At 35.5% G+C, this 24,287-nt stretch overlaps 1 protein-coding gene across 1 annotated transcript in view; it reads left to right on the top strand.

The window, feature by feature from the left end:
* The window catches only part of Atp6v1c1 (ATPase H+ transporting V1 subunit C1), a 51,450-nt gene that overhangs the window by 25,626 nt on the left and 1,537 nt on the right, over window positions 1-24,287 (top strand). Inside the window, exons 4-12 of the mRNA XM_027948866.2 lie at window positions 6,585-6,670; window positions 8,461-8,555; window positions 10,332-10,423; window positions 11,442-11,540; window positions 13,284-13,352; window positions 20,269-20,361; window positions 20,442-20,535; window positions 22,335-22,432; window positions 24,156-24,282. Of these exons, the coding sequence (XP_027804667.1) occupies window positions 6,585-6,670; window positions 8,461-8,555; window positions 10,332-10,423; window positions 11,442-11,540; window positions 13,284-13,352; window positions 20,269-20,361; window positions 20,442-20,535; window positions 22,335-22,432; window positions 24,156-24,282 (853 nt within the window). The remainder of the gene's footprint in view (window positions 1-6,584; window positions 6,671-8,460; window positions 8,556-10,331; window positions 10,424-11,441; window positions 11,541-13,283; window positions 13,353-20,268; window positions 20,362-20,441; window positions 20,536-22,334; window positions 22,433-24,155; window positions 24,283-24,287) is intronic.

The raw sequence follows: 24,287 nt of genomic DNA, 5'->3' as shown, positions 1-24,287 counted from the left end.
TTGATGAAGTCCAATTTATCTACTTTTGTTACTTGTGTTTTTGGTGTCATATCTAGAAAACAGTCACAGTATACATCTGTGTTTTTTTTCTAGAGTTTTATAGTTATAGCTTTGATCCATTTTGAGTTCATTTGTATAGATGGCATGAGATAGAGCTACCACTTCATTCTTGAGTTTGTGGACACCTAGTTGTCCAACAGTGGTAGAGTGTTTGCCTAGCGTGTCTTGGATTTGATACCCAACAATGCAAGGAAAAAAAAATTTAGGGACTAGTGTGTATCTCAGTGATAGTTGTCCAGGCACCATGTGAATTATCTTGGCACATTTCCTGAAAATCAGTTGAACATAATAATGAGGGCTTATTTCTGGACTCTCAGTTCTGTTTTATTGATCTGTTGTTTTTATCCTTTGCTATTACTGCATTATCTTGATTATTGTGGCTTCATAGTAAGTTTTTAAATCAAAGTGTGAGTTCTCTTCTTTTCAAGATTGTTCATTCTTGGTTTCTTGCATTTTCAAATGAATTTTAGGATTGCTACATCAAGTTTCTGTGAGTCATCTGGAATTTTGAAGAGAATTGTGTCTAGTCTGTGATTCAATTTGGGGTATATTGCCATCCTAACAATGTTGTCTTTGATCCATTTTTTTGAAGATGCTGATACTTCTGTCTGCAGAATTTAGTTATAACTATTTAATATAATGCTTATTCCATAAGCCCTATATTCCCCTTACTACTTAATTTCTAGTTTCATATGCTACTTATAATACTTAAAGTGACATTAATGTGTACAAATAATATATAATACACGTCAGCTGTACTCTTGTCAAATCTGTAAAACAATAAACATTACATGTTGACTGTTTGAAGAGCTTACCGTTAATTATAACTTCAATTATAATATAGTTTCGAGTCTAACCCTCAATTAAAATAACTTTAAGGGGCTGAGGATGTGGCTCAAGCGGTAGCGTGCTCTCCTGGCATGCGTGTGGCCCGGGTTCGATCCTCAGCACCACATACAAACAAAGATGTTGTGTCTGCTGAAAACTAAAAAATAAATGTTAAAAAAATTCTCTAAAAAAAAAAAAAAGTTAAAAAAATAACTTTAAAAACTGCAAAATTCCTAAAAATTTTTAGGCTTAGTGAAATAGAACACACCCTCTTTGTGTATTTGTGTGAGAGAATGTGTGTATTTACCACCTATTGCCCCAATGCTTACATAGCACTTGAACCCAAACCCTCTATGGTGGGGAGACTAATACCCCCTAATTTAAGTATAACTTCAACTATAATGAAGTTTCTAGTGTAATTCTCAAAGCAACTTTACAAACTGCAAAAATTTTGAAGATTTTTAGGTTTAGTGAAGTAGACCATCTCCTTATATATATATTTTCTTACCAATTTTTCCCCAATACTTACATAGCAATCAGAGACAAAATTAATTACAACTTCATGCAACTGTATTTATTCTGATAGTTAATATAGCTAATTCATTAAAGTAAAGCATGAAAACATTTAGATGAGTATTTTAACATAAAATTTTAGTCCCGGCCTTTTAATTAATTTATACTAGAATTATACATGCAGTGAGAATGCTGTCTATATCAAAGAGAGAAAAGGAGCAAGTTTCAAGTCCACTATCGTAGTAGCTCATAACACCTTATTGAACCACATCTACGTGGGATATAGTAGTGATTAAAATTAAGCAATATGGGGCCAGGGTTGTAGTGGTGGAGTGCTTGCTTAGCATGTGTGAGGCACTAGGTTTGATCCCTGGCACCACATAAAAATAAACAAATAAAATAAAGGTATTGTGTTCATCTACAATTAAAAAATATTTTTAAAAAATTAAGCAATATGAACAAAAGTTCAACAGTCATACTATAATAGGGTGATAAATTTTGTGCCAGCTACTGCAGTCATACAGTTAACCCAAATTAATACAATTTGGCATAAAATGTGTTTTAAATGTATTACAATAAGGTTCAGTCTTAACTAAGCTATGAAAAACTTTATTTAAAATAAAACTCTGAGTAACCTTAACACACAATAGCTAAGACACAAACTTTATGAGATATGACTTGTAAATAATTTCTCCCAATCTGTGAGTTGTCTTCATTTCTTTTTCTTTCTTTTCTTCTTCTCTTTCTCTTCCTATTTTTCCCCTTCTCTCCCTCCCCTTCCTCATCTATACTGCAGATTATACATAGTGATGCTCCACTACTGAGCCATATCCCTAGCCCTTTTTATTTTTATTTTTTGTGGTGCTGGGGATTGAACCCAGGGCCTTGTGCATGCAAGGCAAGCACTCTACCAACTGAGCTATGTCCCCAGCCCCCCTTTTTATTTTTACTCTTTGTTTTTTGGTACTAAGGATTGAACCCAGGGATGCCTCAGTATGCTTAGCCATAAACATAAGTACTTAAATAGCAAAATTAGAGCCTAAAACTCAAAGGACTTTACATCTCTCTAGAGGAACCCGTTCTATAACTGATAAACCCAGACTCATCCCAGCACTTTTTGCAGTATTAGCCTATGTACTGCCATCTTCAGTAAACCCTAATGTGGTCTTACTGTAAACACAAATATACACATAAAAACATTAAGTCAAGATGTAGATTATAAGATGGAAAGAAATGGGCTACATTTTCTATTTTAGAACATCTCAAAATAGCTCTTATGAAATCCAAGAATCAAAGGCAGATTTAGTAGTAAGTTAAGAATAGAGAGCCTAACTAAATAGGGATATAAAGCTCATACATACCATCTGTCACCCTCCTGAAATATTATAAACTAAAAAATATAATTTTATTAACACATAAGAAGACATAAGTTGTAACAAGGTAAATGTACTCGAGAATATGTTTGGAATAACCAAAATATAGCTTAATATAAAGTACCCAGCCTACACCTGGAAGATTTCACATAATTTGAACATTTTGAACTAATCCTAGCTCACCAACCTTACAAACTCCAATACTATTTACAAAACATTTGTACCCAATAAAAATTTAGGTGATAGAAATTACTGGAGCTATGGAGACAGTACCATAAGGGAAAGATAAAAGATACAAAAGCACAAAATAGCAGAGACTGTTACCTTTTACATAATTACTAACCAGAACTTCACAGAAAGTACTTAAACTAAGAACTCTGAAAGTAGCTCTGAGATGAGCTACTCAAAAGTAGCTGAAAGAGTAAATTAATCTATGTAATGAAATTGTGGGTGGCTTATGAGTGGAAGTTTCCTAAACTTAAGTTTTGTCACTTGAAATTCAGTTTCACTGTATTTTAGCTGAAGATGGACATGGGTATAACTTTCTGCATTTTGATTAATTGGTGGAATCAATCTAAAATTCCTTTGACTCTGGAATGCAGATTGTTTAAATGTATATGACTTAGTTAAATGCTGTAATTTGTAAAATTCAGAATTTTGGAGAGTCATTTGCTTGAATTTTTAAGGGAATAGGCTTGAATAGAAGGAGCATTTCCTAGAACCCTGTGCAGACAGTTTTCTCATTTATGCCGCCAATTTGTTTCTGAATTAATTTGAACCATCCTAAAGCAACTGCACTGGCCTTAGAGTCTAACATCAGGGTTGCAGAGAGAATCTTCTAACCTAACCTAAGGAAGTAAATAGACTTCATGTTGAAGAGATGGTCCTGAATATTGAAGGCAAGAAAGCCCTGTAGGAGAGAGTTTTATAGTAGGTTAGTCAAGAGATATTAGAAGCCTCAAATGAGGCCAAGTATTTGGTTATAAATGGAAAAGAGAAGATAAAAAGTAGTAGATTACATTTAGGGTTTTAATTCCATATATTCATACAGAGTAAATAATTATTATGAATTATTGTGAATATAGTAAAAATACTTATTGAAGAAATACTCAGAGGACAAACTGATGGAAAAAATAGTCTCTTGATTTCTGGATTATAGGGTTTTTTGGTTTTTGTTTTTGTTTGGTTTGGTTTTTATGCTGGGAGTGGAATCCAGGACCTTGAGCATGCTAAGCACACACTCTACCACTGGCTACACTCCTAGCTCAATTATAGGTATTTAATTAAAAAAGAGCTTAAGGAGACTTATTTTTAGTTGTAATCCCTGAGAGGCTATTGGCTTCCTGAGGTCCCGTCTACCTCATTCATTACAGTTTCAGGTCATGACAACCAGAGAGACTGAGAAAGGAAGTTCCTGGGAATACAGTTATTAACATTATATATGGAACTTTATTAATCACCTTGATGACTTTTTAAAAAATTGGTTGTGAGAACTGAACCTTGCTCTACACTAAGCTACATTCCCAGCCCTTTTTATTTTGTATTTTGAGGCAAAGTCTCACTAAGTTATGGAGGCTGACCTTGAATTTGAAATACTCCTGCGTCAGCCTCCTGAGTTGCTGAAATTATGGGCATCTGTCATCACACCTGGCTGACCTTGATGGCTTATATAGGTCTTGTCAATGATATCCTGAATACAGTTTAAAGTTTGCCAAGAGCTTTTAGAGAAGGGATCTGAAAAAGTTGATTTGAGGCAAATGTACTAAGCTTGGCCAATAGAATTGAAAGTTACCTACACTATTTGTCAGCTCTTCTTTTTTGTGCTGCTCTGCAAACACCATCTTTTTTTAGTCTACCTGAAAGATATGAGAAGCATAAAGATCCTGTGGTGGTGGTGTTAGTCCTTGGTGGCCAACTGACAGATGGTAGCTTAATGACCCAAATGATTCAGCTTTTTAGAGTCAAAACATGGTGATATGTTGATATTGAAGTTTATGCTTTCTCAGTAATCTAATCATTAGGTGTTTTGTTTTTGTCTTTTTTTTTTTTTTTAGGTGACTGCATGCATTGGCATAGGTACTCTTGTAAAGATGCATAGGGAGATCATGGAGACACAGCCAAGTGTATATACAAACCCCACATTCAGCATATTGAATAGTTAAGGCTTGCTTTATTGTTTCTGAAATTGTTTTACTTTCTTAAGTTTGAAGATCATGTACTATAGGATTGTCATTCAAGTTTAGTCCTTTTGTCATATTTTCCTGGCCTTTCATGTTTATAATGTTTATACCATTACAAATCTTCCAGTTTCCTCTCTCAGCAGTTGAGCCACCAGGACTTCAGTGTGTGTCCTAAGACTTTTTTTTTTCTTTTTAAAAATATTATTTTAGTTGTGAGGGACCTTTATTTTATTTATTTATTTATATATGGTGCTAAGAATCAAACCCAGTGTCTCACACATGCTAGGCAAGCGCTCTACTACTGAGCTACAACCCCAGCCCCTCCCCTGAAGACCTGTTTTGATCATGCTGTATCCCTGTCTAGAGTCTAAACTGAGGAGAGCTAGCTGCACTCTTGCCCTCCCACTTCCTAGCATAAGCCCCCTTACTCAGCATGCCGCTCTTGTAAGACTTAGCTTAACCATTCTCTGAATCCCATGCTTTTCACCTATTCTTGTCGTGATGCAGATGATACATAGTGGCAATGATGTAGTTTCTTCCCATGTAGCCAACCATTCAAAATCCTTCCTATCCTTCTTTGCCCATATCCTGAACTGCTGTTTTCTTGATTATAGTAGCTGGAACTGATCTCCCTTTTTTTATGCTTCTCTGTTTGTAATCTCAGCTGGCACTTAACTCAAATTGTTTGTCATTTATATATATTTATATCTCTCCAGATAGATTTTAAGCACTGTGAAAGTAGTGGTTTTGTAATTTTCAATTCAGCCAGGACCTAAAAGACCCCAGGGAAAGGAGAAAAGAACCCCAAGAGTCAAGAGACCATGTAGAAACATGGGTCTTGTGACTTTGTTTTTTTTTTTTTTTTTTTTTAAAGAGAGAGAGAATTTTAATATTTATTTTTTAGTTTTCGGCGGACACAACATCTTTGTTTGTGTGTGGTGCTGAGGATCGAACCCGGGCTGCACACATTGCCAGGCGAGCGCGCTACCGCTTGAGCCACATCCCCAGCCCGGGTCTTGTGACTTTGGATAAGTCACTTATTTTCTTTATTCTTGTCTTACTTATAATAGATTGACAAGATCAAATCTAAGTGCCTTTGTGATGTTGGCAGTATGGTTTCTTCTGTTGCATAACTCCTTCCAAATAGTAGTTGCTCCAAATAAATAAATGCAGGACCCCAGCCTTCTTCACAAAGTTGTTGACTGTATATCCCTTTCCTTCTAAGTGAAAGCGCAGTGTCTGGCTCGTAGTAGATTGGTAGTATGTACCTTTTTTGTTCTTGGCCCTTGTCCATTGTTAATTTTCTCAGCATATAATATATGGCTATTCACAGACTATTTTTCTTTAGTTTCCCCTTACTTCCTTTCCAGGTTAATAAATACATTGCTTATAGTCTCCTTAAAACCCTACAGCTATTTAATTAATATTTGCACTTAACAAAATCTTGATGTGTTTTATTGTTAAAATGTTACATATAAAATAGAACCATTTCTTCTCTATTATATAGATGTATATAATGGGAAAAATATATATGGTTAAATTCATGTCTTTTTGTAATATAGTCATTGTATAGCATGGAATATAGTTATTTTTCCTGAAAATGGTGGTGCTGTTTTTTTTTATTCTCCAGGGTGGTTAAGAAAGTGGCTCAGTACATGGCTGACGTATTGGAGGATAGTAAAGATAAAGTTCAGGAGAATCTTTTGGCTAATGGAGGTAAGTTAATGTTTCATGATTCTATAATTATTAACTTATGTAAAATGAGTGATTGAGCAAAAAAAAAAAAAAGGATGTAAAAACAATCTATATATAAGATGTTAAATATAACAGAAAGCCATTAAATACAGTTGTTACTACTAAATTTGGTGATATTGTCAGTTATATCCTATTCCCTGAACTATAACCTATGATATGATGTTGAGTTTTCTGCAAAAGCAGTATTACAAAATTGTACCTTAACTGTTCTGGAATTTGTTTGCTTACTTATGTTTATATCTCCACATTACATTTCTCAGCATTGTTCTTTAGCTACCTGCTATCTTTTCTAGCTTTTTATATTTAATAGCGTCTAACTGCTCAAGCCCTAGAATAGAAATTATTAATTTTTAAAAAGACTTATTAAAGGAGGACACAATATCTTTATTTATTTTATCGATTTTTATGTGGTGCTGAGGATCAAACCCAGCACCTCACATGTGCGAGGCAAGCACTCTACCACTGAGCTATAACCCCAGCCCTGAAATTACTAATTTGATTGCAGAGCAGTGCCTCTTCCTCTCAAATTTGAGTATGACTTTTCTTAGTACCCATAAAATAGTCTATGGGCATCTCTGTAGCTACAAGCTAATATTTACAGAGCTTGCTCTGTATAATAATGGCTTTATACAGACAGCTTTGACCTCTTTGTTGATATTTTTACTTGGATTCATTGTTTTCTTATGAATTATTACTTTAGCATTTGTTTCATTTTAAATTAGGTCTATCTTTAGATGTTATTATAGTAGGAAATAACCCTTTTCATTCTATACTGTATTGCCCTCAGTGACAGAACACTGGTTTTTAAATCCAGTGTTCTTGTAGTCTTATTTATTCTTACAAGTAATAGATGCTCAATAAATATTCAATCAATTACAATATAGTAGTTTATTCTTGCTTGTTATAGTAATTATCCTGATCCAATTGCTTGCTATTTCTGTTAACTTTTTAGAACAAAATAGAAGGTATATGTGTTGACTTGTGACACCTTCATTGATCTTCAGTATGTGGCATGGCAGTTGACAATTTGGTTGTCTGCTGCATCTGAGATTGCTTTTGGAAATACCTGCTATTGCCTCCTTGGTATTATGTAAAGAGCAATTGAGGAGAGAGATATTTGATATGAATTATTTTTGGCAGTTAGGTTTGTCACACTTGACATTTATTTTTCCTAGCTTTGATCCTCTTGGACTTGAGGGGCGAAGTTATTTTGATTACTAATGCAGAAGTTGTTGAATATCTGTTTTTTTTTTTCAGTTCTTCATTTGAAAATGAAAGGCTTCATGTTTCAAAGATTGTTGGTATGTAGACTTAGAAACAGTCATCACATGGCTTATTTAACAGATAAGCTTATTTTCAATTTGGGGAAGTTGTCAAAGAAAGAACCCTTTTGTCAAATCAGATTTATCAAGGACACAATTTGAAGTAGTTTTTTTAATCTTTGCCTTTCACTTTCATATGAGGCACATCATGGATATGTACATATTCCACTTACTAAATTGTCAAATTAAGAGCATCTTTATATATGTTGAATTTTGCGTCAGAAGAAGTGTCTAGAAGGTAAATTTTGATTAATTCATGTTGCTTAATCTAATTACATGTTTATTTAATCAGGACTCTTCAGAAATGACATCTTTGCTGATGTTCTCAATGTTGATTTCAGCATTAAAATGTATTGCTGTGTGAAAAATCCGTAAAAAAAAAAAATATTGTTGCTTCTCTTTGGTAATAAATATATTCCCTTATTTCAGTTGATTTGGTTACTTATATAACAAGGTTCCAGTGGGATATGGCCAAATATCCAATCAAGCAATCCCTGAAAAATATTTCTGAAATAATTGCCAAGGTAAGATAAAAATTAGGATAGGTCGTACATACTGATTTATAGTGGCTTTTATAATTTAGTTATGATACGTAGGCTTTTTAGGCTTTTGATATGCAGTTAACTTACAGATTGCAGATAAAAATTAAATGATCCCTATTACAGTGTGAGATGTTAAAATATATTAGATTTTTGTGATGCTGAGGATTGAACCCAGGGTCTCACACCAAAAGGCAAGGTATATAAATTTTAAAGATGTTATAAAGTATAATGTCAGTAATGTAAGTATATGGATTATCTAAGTTGGATAGTTTACTTATTTACATAGCTACTTAAATATGGCATCAACAGGGTTTAAACGAGAAACTTTAAAATTCTATAATTATTATTTATACAAGTTTTAAGGATAATTTAGATCATGTAGTATAAGGAATTGGAATCCAGTAAAGATTTATGAGTTATCCAAATAAATGATAATTGCCACTTAGGTGTGTATGTATGCAGTACTTTTTCAAACATTAAACCTTATGGGTTCTCTGACTCCTTCTGACTAATAGTATTGACCCTTTGCTCCAAAGTGCCTATGTTCATGTACCACATGATTTTATGTACAGTTTTCAGAGAGCACGTGGACACTCAAGCCCATCCATTAACTCACCAAGGGCCCCTTTTTATTGAAATGTCCTTCAGCTTGAGAGAATATGTAAAAGTCTTAGTACAGACCTTAATGAAACAAATAGACAAGGACCTGTTAATTTGCTAGCATTCTTAATGACCTGTCTGGAGGGAAAGTATGGTTTAAATTATTGGGCAGACTTCCCTTGGCTCCCAATGACTTTAATTGTACAGTATGTTCTAGAGTTAAATGAAAATGAATTGACTATCAAAAAATTTTATCATGCTGAAATAATATTTTTTAATGTAGTACTGGGAATTGAACCCAGGACCTTACACATGCTAACTAGGCAAGTTCTCTGCCACTGAGCTTTTTTTCTGTTTTTGGTAATGTTGAGACAGGGTCTTACTAAATTGCCCAGGCTGGCCTCAAACTTGTTATGTTCCTACCTCAATCTCCCAAATAGCTAGAATTATAGGTATGCACCACCACACCCTGCTAAAGTCATTGTGTAATTTAAAGAAAGTGATTCTTTTACAGTGACTGAACCTTACTCTCTTTGGATCCTTATCAAGGATTTAATCTGCTTCCCTATACTTTTATAGATATTGTAGAGAGGTGAAGTGAAGTGACTTAACCTAGCGCAACACATGGAACTGATTCAGAACCATTTCTTCAAATATTAACCTACTTTATGTTTTCTCCCTAAGTAGTTAATAGTTTTAATCCTCTTTGGAAAATCAGCTTTTGTAACATTTATAAATTCAACTACATTAATTTTATTGAGGAAACATTTTGTGTAATTATAGTGGAATTTTTGACAACAAATTCTATGCAAAATTCTTTAGCCTTGTGAATTGAAGCCTTAAAATTAATAATCTTCAAATCCAGTGGCCTAGATCCCATTTACATGGTTTACAAAGTAATACAGTAATAGGTTGGTGTACATGTAGATTAAAACATTAATAAAAAGGTTCATATGGAAATTATCCTATTAAAAATGAAGTTGGTTAAAAAAAAACGGAATTGGTTATTTAAAAAATTACCCTTTAAGGTTGTGGTTTTAAAGTAATAAGATAGTCTTACATCAGAAACTAATGTGTTTTGTGGGAAGTTAAGTTCAGTTACTTTAATTTTATTAGTAGAAGCAGGGAAATTTTGACTCTTTCTTTTCTCTTTTGAAGGGAGTAACTCAGATTGATAATGATCTGAAATCTCGAGCATCTGCATATAATAACCTAAAAGGAAATCTTCAGAATTTGGAGCGAAAGAATGCGTAAGCATAGCAAGTATATGTGAATATTAAGCATAGGGGCAGCATGCTAGCATCATTAATGAGGTGTTGTTGGGGTTTAGTAAGATCCAGTGTAAGCTGTTTCTATAATCAAAATGGTGTTTTTTTTAATATCATGGAGAAAGTTGAATAAGGTTAAGTGTATAGAATTCAGACAAGTTGAAAACAGATGTGAGGCTGATTTATTGTGTTTGCTTCATAAATAGTACTTGTGAATTGGGTTCTGGTTTATTCATTTATCTATTCGCTGTTTCTCAGAAAAATTCTAAAATTAGCTGTTTTAAATTACGTTTATAGTGTCTGCATAGCAATAAACTGCTTAATTCTATAGAAGAATTCATTTATTATGTAATAATTCTTTGACTTATCTGTTTAGATTTTTTTCACACATCACATTTTCTTAAACTGTTTGGATTGATCTCCTTGTACTGTAACTACAACAAGGGTAGTTTTAAGCATATAACTATTCAAGCTGTATGTTCATAAACCATAGGGAAAGTTGATTGGGAGATCATCAGTGATACAAACAGGACAAGACATTTTCGTCATGGCAACATCATTACTAGAATACCAAATGAAGACTGATTCAAAAGTTGATTATTGGGTTTAGTAACAAAAATTGCTTGGTATCAAATGAAACCTAGAGAGATGGAAGAAAACCAAAGGTCAGCTTAAATGTCATAATTTCATAATTACAATGAAATGACTTATGAATAGCATCTTACCAGTCAAGATGTAACCAAGAGAAAAGCTGAGTTATAATCATTAATCATACACAAAGGTAGATACTGGAGGCAAATTTTGATAAATGTTGCCATTTCTTTGGTTGTAAGATTGGGATATATTTGGCTAACTGTTGGCTTATAAAGCAAAAATGCTAAGACTAATTCCTCCTGAGATATATATGTAGCAAATGTGAATATGATCAGCCTGCTGTTTCTTGAGTTACAGAAGCACATAATTATCCACCTAATGATTTTTTTTTTTTTCCCCTCTTTAGAGGAAGTTTGCTAACTCGAAGCCTGGCAGAAATTGTGAAAAAGGATGACTTTGTTCTTGATTCAGAATATCTCGTCACATTACTGGTTGTAGTTCCCAAGTATGTTTTTCTATTACAAAGGATTTTACTTGTTAAAATACAAGATTAGTATCTGGTATTGCAATATAGTTTTCCTTAAAACCCAAGTGTAAAACAAGTATAACCTTGTTATTCGTTCTGTCAACCAACATTTTCTCATAAAGTCAAATTTGGTGTATAACTTGGTTATAGAGACACCAATTATAAATTGAGATTGGTATAGTTGGATCATCAAAAAATGAAGTAATGCCCAATTATTGGATTTTTAAGAATACAGATTTTATATTTTTTCAAAATAAGTCTTTGGGTTTGTTTTTCTGAAAAATGTTTATAACTAGTTAGGATAAGTTTAAACCCTGTAGGAAGCAAAGAATGAATTAGATTGTGATGAGCAGGTTTTTTTTTTTAAGTAACATCTTTAAAGTTTTTGCAAAGGTAAAATATCAACCTTAAAATAGTTCTTAGTACATGAACATATTAAGTTCTCTAATTGTATTTTAAGATAGTCTTTAAAACTTAATATCCATATACCATAGAAGAGTATTCTTGATCTGCAGTTATACAGAATGAATTTTACAAACATATTTATATCCTTACTTAACACATAACAGTATAGCAGTTGACAATAGTAGCTCACAAAAGCAAAAAGATTAGCTCTGCAAATTTTTTTCTATAAAGGGCCAGATAGTAGGTGTTTTGGGCTTTGCCAACTGTCTGATCTCTGTCACAACCACTTAGCTTTACTATGTCAGCTTTGTGATTATAGCTGAAGCAGCCACAGACAACATAATAGGTCCTAGAACAGACAGACAAAGCACCTCCACGGAATTCATAGTGGCTACGACATTAGCCTGGCTTGTATACTTTTTCCCTTTTACTGCAATAACCAGACTTTTGGATTTTTCTTTGCACATGGAGAAGAGCTTAAAACTAAGGGTTTGGCTTCAAACCCTTAATTTTGTGTTTTGGTTATATAACTCCCCTGCTATATTGGAACACTGGTTATTTGTAGTAAATACTGTGTTTTTGCACCAATAGGAAAATTACACTATGTAAAAAAATAACCTTTGCCCATATAGTTGTCTCAACCTTTATTAAAAATTTATGTTTAAAACCAGAATTTTTTAGTTTTCTGTACCTTGTAGTTGAAAACACTAAACCTACATAGGGCACCTTACATAATGAATTATTCTCTATCCTGGCCTACAAACACTATAATTATTTTAAATCTCAAACATAGTCGTCTCTTTACACACTTCCAGAAGCCACTGGCCTCTAGAGAAGGTGGTTGCACAATGTTCTATGGTGACGTAATTTACTGTCACTTGCTTTACTTGCTACTTCCTGGTACTCTTTTGCTTTTTGTACTTTTATTCAGTCCTGCTAATGGCCACTGAATAGAAATGATAGTGATTTCAGTATGACCTTTTTCTTGTTTTTTAAATGAGGCATAATACTTACCAACCATATAGTTTGAAAATAATATAGAATGTATATGGTGCTCTGCTTCCTTTCCATACTAAGTTCTAGCATATGCTGCTTTTGCAATAGTTACTGGATATAAGAGGGTGGTGATCTGTACTTCCTGCATCACTCAGTGAATCTGAAATTCATTCTCAGTAGAAAACTTGAAATTGTTACGTTTATTTGACGTATTTCCCTGAAACCGTATATCCTATCTGTCCTGTAACTTTTTTCTTCCTGGATATGGCAGGAAGTAGGACTTGTTTTTCTTTTCCAGTGCTTATTGTATCTTTTCTGCAGGTTAAACCACAATGACTGGATTAAGCAGTATGAAACACTAGCTGAAATGGTAGTTCCAAGGTCTAGCAAGTAAGTAGCAGTCTTTGTAAAACTGTTTTATTTCCTAGAATTCTTCTTAGAGTTTGGTTGTTGGATTAGAAAATATCTTTGCATCTTTCCTTTATTTATAATTTAGAACGATAATTTTATAATTTTAGAATGATCATTTTTAGCTTATAAATGAAATATATTAACATTAGCTATCATAATGTTAGACTTGGAAGGGACTTGGCACAGTCTTTTTCACCCATTCATGTTTATAGACATAGAAATTTGAGGCCAGCGAGGTGAAGTAGTTTGCCCAGAGTCACACATATCATTAGTGGCAGGGCTAGAACTGGAACCAGGTCTCTGGTGTGGTGCTTTTTCTGCTCACTGTGCTGCCTTTAGAACAGTCCTCATTCTCTGTATGACTGTAATTTTTAATTTTACCTTGCAAAGAAAGCCTTCCAGGTGGCTCTTAAGAGTATTGATCTCCAAATGTTCACTGTCACTTTGAGCATAGATTTTGCCAAATCTGTATACTCCTGAAAAACCAAAAAACTAACAAAAAACTCAAACCAGGTGTAATGATGCACACCTGTAATCCCAGCTACTCAGGAGGTTGAGGTGAGAGCATCACAAGTTCAAGATCAGCCTAAGCATATTGGTGGGACCCTGTTGCAAAATAAAGAGGAAGGGCTGGGGATGTGGCTTAGTAGTAGAGCACCTGTCTAGCATGTAGCCCTGGGTTCAAGCCGCAGTACTGGGGGAAAAAAAATCTTTTTAAATTTAATATACATTGTCTAATTTGATATTTACACCCGTTCTGTGAAGTAGTTTGGGCAGTCATCCTTTTTTTCTCAGAGATGAGGAAGACAAATGGCTGCCCAGAGCATATGGTTATGTAAGTGTGCAGTGGCAGAGTTATGTCTAGAACTCAGATCTTTGAACTCTAGGTCCCATAAATATTCTCTTACATCATTCCCTGTCATGTTCCCTACATCCCCTATATCCCTTGTGTGATAATATTCTGCCATTATCACATACGACCTTCTTTGAGAAAATACTGAATACAGTGTATGTGCTCCCAAAGAATTCCTTTGTTTATTATATAAATGCCTGAAGAAGAGACGACCTTGTGAAAGAAAGGTGTAGGAGATAGTGAAGAATTGGAATTAGTAAGGTCAGGCCCATGAAATATTTTCTTTTCCAGTTTCATTGTGTCATATGGGAGGTAGCTTAGTATTTTGGAAAGAGTCCTGGACCCAGGGATCTGAGTTCTATTGCTGGTTCTGCTACCAACTTGCTGTGTGACCTGGGGTAAGTCTTTTAACTTCTCTGGGCCTCATTTTCTGTGTCTGTAAAATGAGCATAGCATCTTTCTTGTATATGTTATGAAGATAGTTAGTTTAAAGCTTGATAGGATATATCAGATAGTATTATTGTCATTTCACAAATATTGATCTTTTTGAGAATTAAACCACAAACCTGTGCCCATCATGAGTCTATTTCCCACTGAAGGGAATACCTTCTATGCAAACCAACCCTTCACATGCTAACTAGAGACCACAGTTGTGTCTTGGTATTAGATTCTATTTGGGCCATTTATCCTGATAGATAACACCTTCTTACCTATGGAGGAGTCATACTGCAGGGGTTGACTATGCCCAGGTGGCAGTGGAGGAGGAGGATAAGGACTCAGTGCACAGAGTGGACACACACCACCCAGATGTCCAGGGGTTGGTGTGTAGGCTAATTAAGCAGCCCCAAATTTACTCTGAAAAGGGGGACTTTAGACATATTACTTCAGAATTACCTCTTGCAAATTACTCTAGTAGTCTAAAGGAAAAAATTCCAGGCAAGAACAGTTTAAAACAGGCCTCTGAATGACCTGTAAGTGCACACTGATGGCCTGAGTCTCCAACCCTTTCTCGCTTGGTGCAAACATCTGTTCTACCTATTTCTCAGTCCAAAGTACATTTGGTTCATTGACTCAAAAACATAGCTGTTTAAATGTCATTATAGAGAACGTGGCGCTAGCTCAGGTTCAGATCATCAGAAGAGCTGTAGCTTAGGTAGAGCAGATAGGCTTCAGAGTCAGTCTGACATTTCCCCCACTGTTTAGGAACAACCTTAGGATTGATGCTGGTTTTTAAACTAACATTTTTGAGTAATTACTATGTGCTAGTCATTGGTCTAAGTGCTTTATACAAATAAAGTAAAAAAAAATTAAAGTATCACTTTCATTTGATACTTTTTAGCATGGTACCTGAATGATGATGAGTCTTGGAAGCAGTGAAGATGAAAGTGGAATTTTGAGGTAGAAGAATAGATTGAAAAATATCATCCTTAACCCTCAAGAAATGATTACATTTTTAAAGTGCACAAAATCTAGCCATTCTACTGAGTTGGGAGGCTGAGGCAGGAAGCTTGCAAATTTGAGGGCAGCCTGGGCAACTTAGCAAAACCCTATCTCAAAATAGAAGTTCTGGGGATGTAGCTCAGTGGTAAATAGTCCTGGGTTCAATCCCTAGTACCAGAAAGGGGGAGAGAAATCTGGGTATTTACAAGATGTTTTACATAAGATTGGCCAATTTGAAATATTGCTGTTTTGAAAAACAGGGATGTGTAGGAATGCTTGTCAAGGCTATGGCCAAGAAAGTAGAGGCCGGGCTGCTGTTCTGCTTTTTGTTGGAATACTTCAGAGAAGGGTTCTTTTTACTTCTACTTTCAGAATTACCACTTTCCTTATTTTCTGTCTACTTTTGCTTATTACAAAAATAACAAATTGAAGGCTGGGAGTCAAGTTTGGTGGTGGAGCACTGGCCTAGTGTGCACAAAGCTGTGGGTATGACCCCAGCACTGGGGGTGGGGGTCTGATTGGCTCAGATCAGGGGTTAATTTTTGCCCTTCCTCTGTCCTTGGAAACTACCACAAAGACAGTGGAGCTTCTTAGCGGATTTGTTCAGTGAGCTAGAGTTTCTGAAGAACCTTGCTAGGAAAGATTACACCAGCCATTATGTAGAGAAGTTTCTCTTTTTGGAGGTTTGCAAAGGTAACTTGCAAAGGTATGATGCAGGGGCAGGGCAGAAGTAGTGGATTAACTGGTTAGGGAGAAGCAAGCCTTAGGAGGGCTGCAAGGTGAAGCAGTAAGAAGAGCTCCTGAGTTCCAGAAAAAACTGCCCCTCACAGAAGTCACTGAAAAAGCCATGAGATGGCTTAAAAACAAACTGGCAACAGACTTAATTTCCTCTGGGCCCAGTGATACCTACAAGATATAACAGGAGAACTAAATGAATAGAGTGAGTTTGGCTCTTATTTGAATCTGGTAGGACCTTTGCAAGTTGTGTTAGACTAAGCTTCCTGCTAGGTACAATTCCTGGCCAACATTGTATCTGAGAATAGTTCAGGTTCATGTTTACTCATGAAGAAGTGTGATTTTCCTGTCTCTTTTCTGTCCTTGTGGCTTTCATTTTGTTGCTTTACTTTGGTTTCACATATCATTTAAAACTTTTATGGGATTTGCCTTGGTTGGAAATCCATCTGTCATCTGCCAACTCTCTTCTTTGATGCTTTCATCACTTTCACTTGTTTTTTTTTTTTTTTTTTTTGAGAGAGAGAGAATTTTAATATTTATTTTTTAGTTATCGGCGGACACAACATCTTTGTTTGTATGTGGTGCTGAGGATCAAACCCGGGCCGCACGCATGCCAGACGAGCGCGCTACCACTTGAGCCACATTCCCAGCCCCTCCACTTGGTTTCTCTTGCCTCACCCTTGACATCTAGAAAGGTTTACCTCTGGAGTCAAATCTTTAATCCAGCTCTTTACCAGATCTTCTCTGTAGGACATTGCTTTTGTACTTTGTTCACCTCCTCAGGTCCCTAACCCTGTGTTTGCATTGACTTTGATTTCCTCTGATCGAGCTTTGTTTCCTGTTTAGCCTGGACTCTGCTGATCACTTCAGCCATTCATCTGCAGAGCCATTAGCTCTGCAAACTCACACCTCAAATTAATCTTTAATGCAGTCCGATAGCTTTGGTATCTGAGTTGCTTGAGTGAGCTGAAGAGACGCTGTAAATCCACACTCAGGTTGTTCTGTCTCAGGGATACTCTGCTCTTTCATAGCTCTTACCTTCACTGCAATTTAAGAATTTTTAAAGCTCCACCTGTATTCTGCATGAACCCTGTAGCTTCAGACTCACATATGGGGTTCCCATTGGGTACTCCATGTGATGATCTCCTCCATTTTGGACTCAAACTGTCTTATAAAGCAGCCTCAGAGGCTGCCACTTTCTGTGGTAGTTGGTTGAACTATATGAAATTGGTTCAAAATGGCCAAACATCCCTAATTTCATATGGTTTATTCTATTTTAACCCCTCCCTCTACTGCTGCTTCAGTTTAGACTCCTCTCATCTCTGGCCTGGACACTCTAATGGCCATCAGCTGGTCTCCTTTTTCCCTCTCACACAACTGATATATAAATCTGTTTATTTAACTTAGATTTTTGCAGTGCTGGGGATTGAACCAAGGGCCTCCCACATATTAGGCAAATGCTCCATCACTGAACTGCACTCCCACTCCCTGCTGCCCTTTCAAAACTCTGCTTCTTCCTCCCCACTTTACTGCCTCTACTCAGCACACCCCTGCGTCTACCTTGCCAATACTGTATTTCAGCTGTGCTTATTTCAGGCAGTTCCCCAAATGACCATGCTGTTCCCCACTTGTTTTCATTTGCCTGGAATATTCTCTTGCCTGTCCTCCAGTTTTCTAATTGGCACCACTACTGTGAAACTCTTGAATCCACCCAGATAAAAGTACCATTTCCCCATCTCATGTTTGTTCTCTGTTACAGCACTTACAGCCATGTTGTACTGACCTCTTTACATCTGTTTCCTTCATTGGACCCATCCCTTGAGTCAGGGAATGAGGTCTTAATTGATTTTACTCCCAGTAGTTAATAAGAGCTTGGCACAGGGTAGTACTCCAGGTAAGTGCGCTACCACTGAGCCCCAGCCACAATTCAGTAGGGTAGTACTCCAGTACGTGGTAAACAACTAAAAAGTCCCTTATATTAAGGACTCATTGTTTATTTTTTTATAAGGCTTTAAGAAATACCCTTCCTGGAGAGGAGAAGTAAAAACCAAGTGGCTTTTATTTTTTTCTTGATAAGGTGACACAGTAGGATTTCATCATAAAACAAGATTGGGTTTTTCTGTCAGGATTTTGAATAAACAGTACAACTTTGCTGGTTGTCAAGCATCAGATATTTTAGAAAGGGCCTTCAAATAGCAAAGTATTACATAAGATTGATATGTTAATGGTGGAATATTGTTTATGGTTCTGAAATAACCTGTCAAGTTAGATTTGGGTTTGTTTTAACCTCAACCAATTTGCATATCACCAAGTCAATCTTGGCAAACCAAAGGATCATTAAAAGCTTTTTTTTTAATCTAGTTCTGTCCATTTAGTAGCTGCCCTGCTTTGGGTTTGAAAGGCACTTAGGAGCAAGAACTAAAGATAACAGTTTTATAATTATAGTTTAAAATATTTAAAGGTCCTAATCCAGTGTAATTGAATTCCTCAGCACATCAGTGATCATGGTGATGGGTACTTCCTGGTGTCTGTTGGTCTTACACTTGGGAGGTGGCCCCTGCTGACTGACCCACCCAGAGCCAGGGTGGATGTGGGTCTTAAAGCCATTCTTTGGTTAAGCACTGAAGTTACCACCTTAATTTACTCAGCTAACCAGGCAATTCTTACACATCTGGGAAAAATGAAACTTGTTTTTTTAAAAAATAAAATTTAATAAGTTATCTTTAAATTCTATAAGCACTCCCTCATTTTGTGAAACTTTTTTTTTTCTAAATTTCTAAAGTACAACTTTGTAAATAAAAACTAAAAATAACAAAAGATACAGGAAACTTTTGGAAGTAATGATGTGCTTATTACCTTAACTGTGGTGTTGATTTCATGGGCATGAATATGTCCAAATCTTCAGATGATGTACACTAAATATGTACAGTTATCTTATTTCAGTTATACCTCAGTAAAGCTGTATTAAAAAAAAAAAAAAGACATGAACATTGGAAAACCCTCAATACAGGAAAGAAAGATCGCCTTGCCCTTTGTAACATTCCCCTGCCCCAGTTGAGCATACCGTTTCATAGGCCTTACATGTGGGGCTCTATACAAAGGAGCTATCAGCAGTAAACTTTTTTTTTTTGCTACTGGTAGTTTTTGAAAGCCAGATTACATGTAGTATGATCATGCAGTTGCCCTTCCAAGTAGTGGGCTTTTCCCCACAGCATTACAAATTTATATGACAGTTAAAATTTTCTGGTACTTAAGTTGAAAAGGTCTTCCCAGTGATGTCCACAGAGCTGTGAGTGAATAGAGGCTCTGCCTTAGGGGCACCTTTAAAGCCTGAAGTGGAGTCTGAGATGCACACAGATGCATTTATTCAGAGGTTATTTAGGCGGTTGTATTTGTGATTTTTGATTTGGGGTGTGATGGTAGAAAAGGTATGAGGTAGTGGTCATACAGGGGGACTGGGCCAGGCCTCCATGGGGCTGGCTGGATTGTGCTGGAGAGAGGAGAGAATTAGGCTTCCAGAAGCAAAGAGTGTGCTTAGCAAGGAGATACCATAACCAGTTCTCCTGGTACTGACAAAGTGTAGATTGTGCTTCTTACAGTTTGATGCTTTACTTGAGTTAATGTTTAATTCTGTTGGTTAATAGGAAGTAAATGTAATACAGGATGTGAAGGCATCATAACCATAAAACAGACAGACAGTGTCTTCAGTGTTTGAGGGTACAGATAAGAGCATCCAGGTGGTTTCGGAAGGGCCAATATCCCCTAATGCTGTTGCTCTTCCTCTTGTTTCTGAATTCTGCCCTTAATATGAAAGAGAAAAGAATGTATAAAACTTCAAATGACCTACAAACTTCTTTTTTTCCTTAGTGTTCTCTCAGAGGACCAAGACAGTTACCTTTGTAATGTCACCCTGTTTAGGAAGGCAGTTGATGACTTCAGACATAAAGCCAGGGAAAACAAGTAAGATTATTGTTTGTTTTCTTTAATTTGTTAAATTAGCCATATATGATATGAACAAGTTTCCCCTCCCCCAAATTTAGATTCATCGTTCGTGACTTCCAGTATAATGAAGAGGAGATGAAAGCAGATAAAGAAGAAATGAACAGGCTTTCTACTGACAAGAAAAAGCAATTTGTACGTGTTCTATTTTTCTTTGACTTAAAATAAAAAAAAGCAAATTTCTCTGATTTTGTTTTAAAGACATTTCATTTTAGTTTTCTTTTGAATCATCAGAATGAATTTCCTCTAAACAGGCTAAGAGCTATAGTAATCTTAAAATACTACCAAAAAATTATGTACTCCAACTAAATTCATGTCAGAAACAAATTTTAAATGTAAATGTTTTGGTTACTATATTTGTAGAGAAGGACGATTTTTAAGTAAATAATGAAGTTCTCTCTTCAGGAAGAATATTCATTTTCTTAAGAGAAACCTTTCTGTCTTTTAATGAAGCAATTTATACTTAAACTATTGAAAAGCTGTATGTTGTGGTCATAACAGAATAGGGACAAATGGATTTGGAAAATCAAGATGGCACCAACTTACTTGCCATCTTCAAGTGCAAAATTATTGTAAAGACTAAAAACTTATATGAAGAGGGAAGTGTGATGAGTTAAAAAGTGTGTCGCTCTGGTAAAGTGAGGGGAAATAAAGGCAGATTTCATTGGAAATTATTTCCAAGTGCTTCATAAACCATTCCTTCCCAAATGGGAGAAAACCATCCTTGACCAGTCAGTATCCAGCATAACCAACTTATTAGGGAAGATCCTAAACCTTCTTAAAGAATAGCTATTTTGACCAAAGATCTCATTTTTTTCTTGTCCTCATTGCTTAAATTAGTTGATTGGTACATCCCAATGAGCTTCTTAATGTTATCAAAGTATTTGTTAGCACGGTTGATGATGTATGTCTTTGCAGTGTGGAGAGGAGATTTTTTTATTTGAATTGTGTTTTCTTTAAAGAGGCATTTAATCATAACATATTTTAAGTTCAAAAAGAATTTATGCTACATAATAGAATCACTGAAAATTTAGAGCATGAAGAGGTTTTAGAGACCTAATAAGAGCTCAGGATAGTGAATGACTTGCCTACATAGCTGTTTATCTTTATTCCTAAATTCTTTGTAAGTTAAATTCCATATAAATGTATTAAATGTTTTAGAGTATTGAATAGTAAGTTCATATTTTTATGTTTTGTTTTACATATTCAGAGTACCTTTTATTTTGTACCAGTTTAGACTACTTTCACAAAAAATATTTTTTGAAAGTAGTCTAAACTGGTACAAAATAGAGGGGAGTACTCACTGTATTAGTGAGTTGTTTCAGTTCATTTTAGTGTCTGTTGAGATTACTGAGTATTGGCTAACCTTTTAGTCTAATTTAACCTTTTGGTGTAACAGAGACATAAGATAATTTGGTATCTAATATAATTAGAATAATTCTTAAAACTTAAAAATTTTTTTTGTAGTTATGTCTGAAGAGAATGCCTTTCTTAATTTTTATGTGATGCTGAGGATCAAACCCAGTGCCTCATACATGCTAGGCAAGCGCTCTGCCACTGAGCTACAGCCCCAGCCCATAATACTTAAACTTTTAAAAGGTGAATTACATGACTTAATTTTCCTATAGATTCTCAGTACTCAGTAGGTAGTTACTCTAAAAATATTTGTTCTAGATGGGTGGCACACACCTGCAATCCCAGTGACGGGGGAGACTAAGGCAAGAGAATCACAAGCTTGAGGACATCCTCAGCAATTTAGGGAGGCCCTAACAACTTAGTGAGACCCTCACTGCCTCAAAATAAAAAGGGCTGGGGATATGGTTCAGTGGTAAAGCACCCCTGGGTTCAATCCCCACACCCCCCCCAAAATATTATTTTTTAATTTATCTATCTAATTGTAAGACCAAACTTGTGTTTTTTTTTTTCTTTTAAAGGGACCACTCGTGCGGTGGCTGAAAGTGAATTTCAGTGAGGCATTTATTGCATGGATTCATGTGAAAGCATTAAGGGTTTTTGTTGAGTCTGTTTTAAGGTAAAGAAAATTGGGAAACTTGGAGCTGAAGAGTTTATAGATGCTGAAGGGTACTTGAAACCTCTTTGTTATAACACAGACCAGCACTATGAAATTGATGAGAAACCAAAAAGCCAGTCACGAGGGAATACTGTCATTTTCACACAGTTTTAAGTATGCATTTGTTTTGTCCTTTAATTCCAACTTTGGAAGAAGTGATGCAGACTGCTCTACTCTCTGGTTCTGTTCTTAGGTGTATCATACATTGCTTAATTATAAGCTTAATGCTGAAAAATTCTCGATTTTGTTGTTGTCCAAACACCACACAGAGCACTTACACAGACCTAGGTGGTATGGGTCAATCACTTGACATGGCACCTGGATGCAGGCAAGAGATGCAGTAAGGAGATGTGTGAGGCTGTTGCTTGTACAGGGCATACTGTTGTATAGTAAGCTTCTTTAAACTTCTGACGAGAATACTCCCTAAAATAATAAGTATAATAAATACTAAACCAGTAATAGTCATTTATTTTTCAAGTAATACATGCTTATATGTTCTGTACTTTTATATGACTGACAGCACAGGCTTGTTTGCACCACATCACCATAAACATGAGTCATGCATTACAGTGACTATAACATCACTAGGTGATGGGAATTTTTCAGCTCCATTGTGATCTTATAGGAACACAGTATATGTGATCTGTCACTGATCAGAAGCATCAGTCTGCAGTGCATGACTTGTAGATTATAAAAATTAGCCAATGTTTATTTAAAAGGAAGATATTTCAGTTATTTTACATTTAGTTTGGTATACAGTATATTGATGATTTGTTGAAATTGTTTCATATTGACCTAAAATGCTTTATTATTTTGAGATACTTAAATTCAGTTATCTGTGAGCCTCTGTACATGTTGCTCAGATTAGAAATAATTCTTTTTTAGCCAGGCGTGGTGGTGTATGCCTGTAATCCCAGCAGCTCGGGAGGCTGAGGCAGGAGGATCGAAAGTTCAAAGCCAGCCTCAGCAATTTAGTGAGACCCTGTCTCTAAATATAAAAAAGGCTAGGGATGTAGCTTAGTGGTTAAGCACCCCTGGGTTCAAAGAAATAATTTGTTTTTTAAAAAACAACTTCTCTATAGCTATACTATTTTTAGGTTTCTTAACCCACATGTACTTTGAAATTTTTATCTCATTATTTATTTTAAAGTAATCTGGTAGCCTTACATGTTATCTTTACTTCTTGAGAGTATGCATAGATTACCTTAAAAATGGAACAGTATTGAAGTAGTTCTTAGTAACTAACTTTTTAAAAATAGATGTTTCTATTGGGCATTGAAGACCAGAGAACGTTTGCACTTCTATGTAAAAATTTCTATGGCTGCTGTGTGCACACTCCTGGAATTCCAGAGACTCAGAAGTCTGAGGCAGGAGGATCATAAGTTTGAGACTAGCCTCAGCAACTTAGTGAAGACTTAAGCAATTTAGCAAGACTTTGTCTCAAAAAAAATAAAAAGGGTTGGGGAATGTGGTCAGTGATAGAGCACCTCTGGGTTCAATTCCCGGTACCCCAAAATAAAAAAAATAATAAAAATTTCTGTAACTACTTGTCATACTTGTGAAGGGAGTCCTTAAAATGAGATACCCTCTACCCATAAATGATGATTATAGTAAGAAAATATTTGTTCTAAAAAGGAAATCTTTTTATAAGCCTGTGTTGCACTTTGTATTTCTTCTTTACAAGGTATGGCTTGCCAGTGAACTTCCAAGCAATGCTACTTCAGCCTAATAAGAAGATGATGAAGAAACTGAGAGAAGTATTATATGAATTGTATAAACATCTAGACAGCAGTGCAGCAGCTATTATTGATGTAAG

This window comes from Marmota flaviventris, chromosome 15, assembly GCF_047511675.1.
Source record: "Marmota flaviventris isolate mMarFla1 chromosome 15, mMarFla1.hap1, whole genome shotgun sequence".
Lineage (NCBI taxonomy): Eukaryota > Metazoa > Chordata > Mammalia > Rodentia > Sciuridae > Marmota > Marmota flaviventris.
Note: the sequence above shows the minus strand (reverse complement) of the source record. Positions and strands in the feature narration are given on the sequence as shown.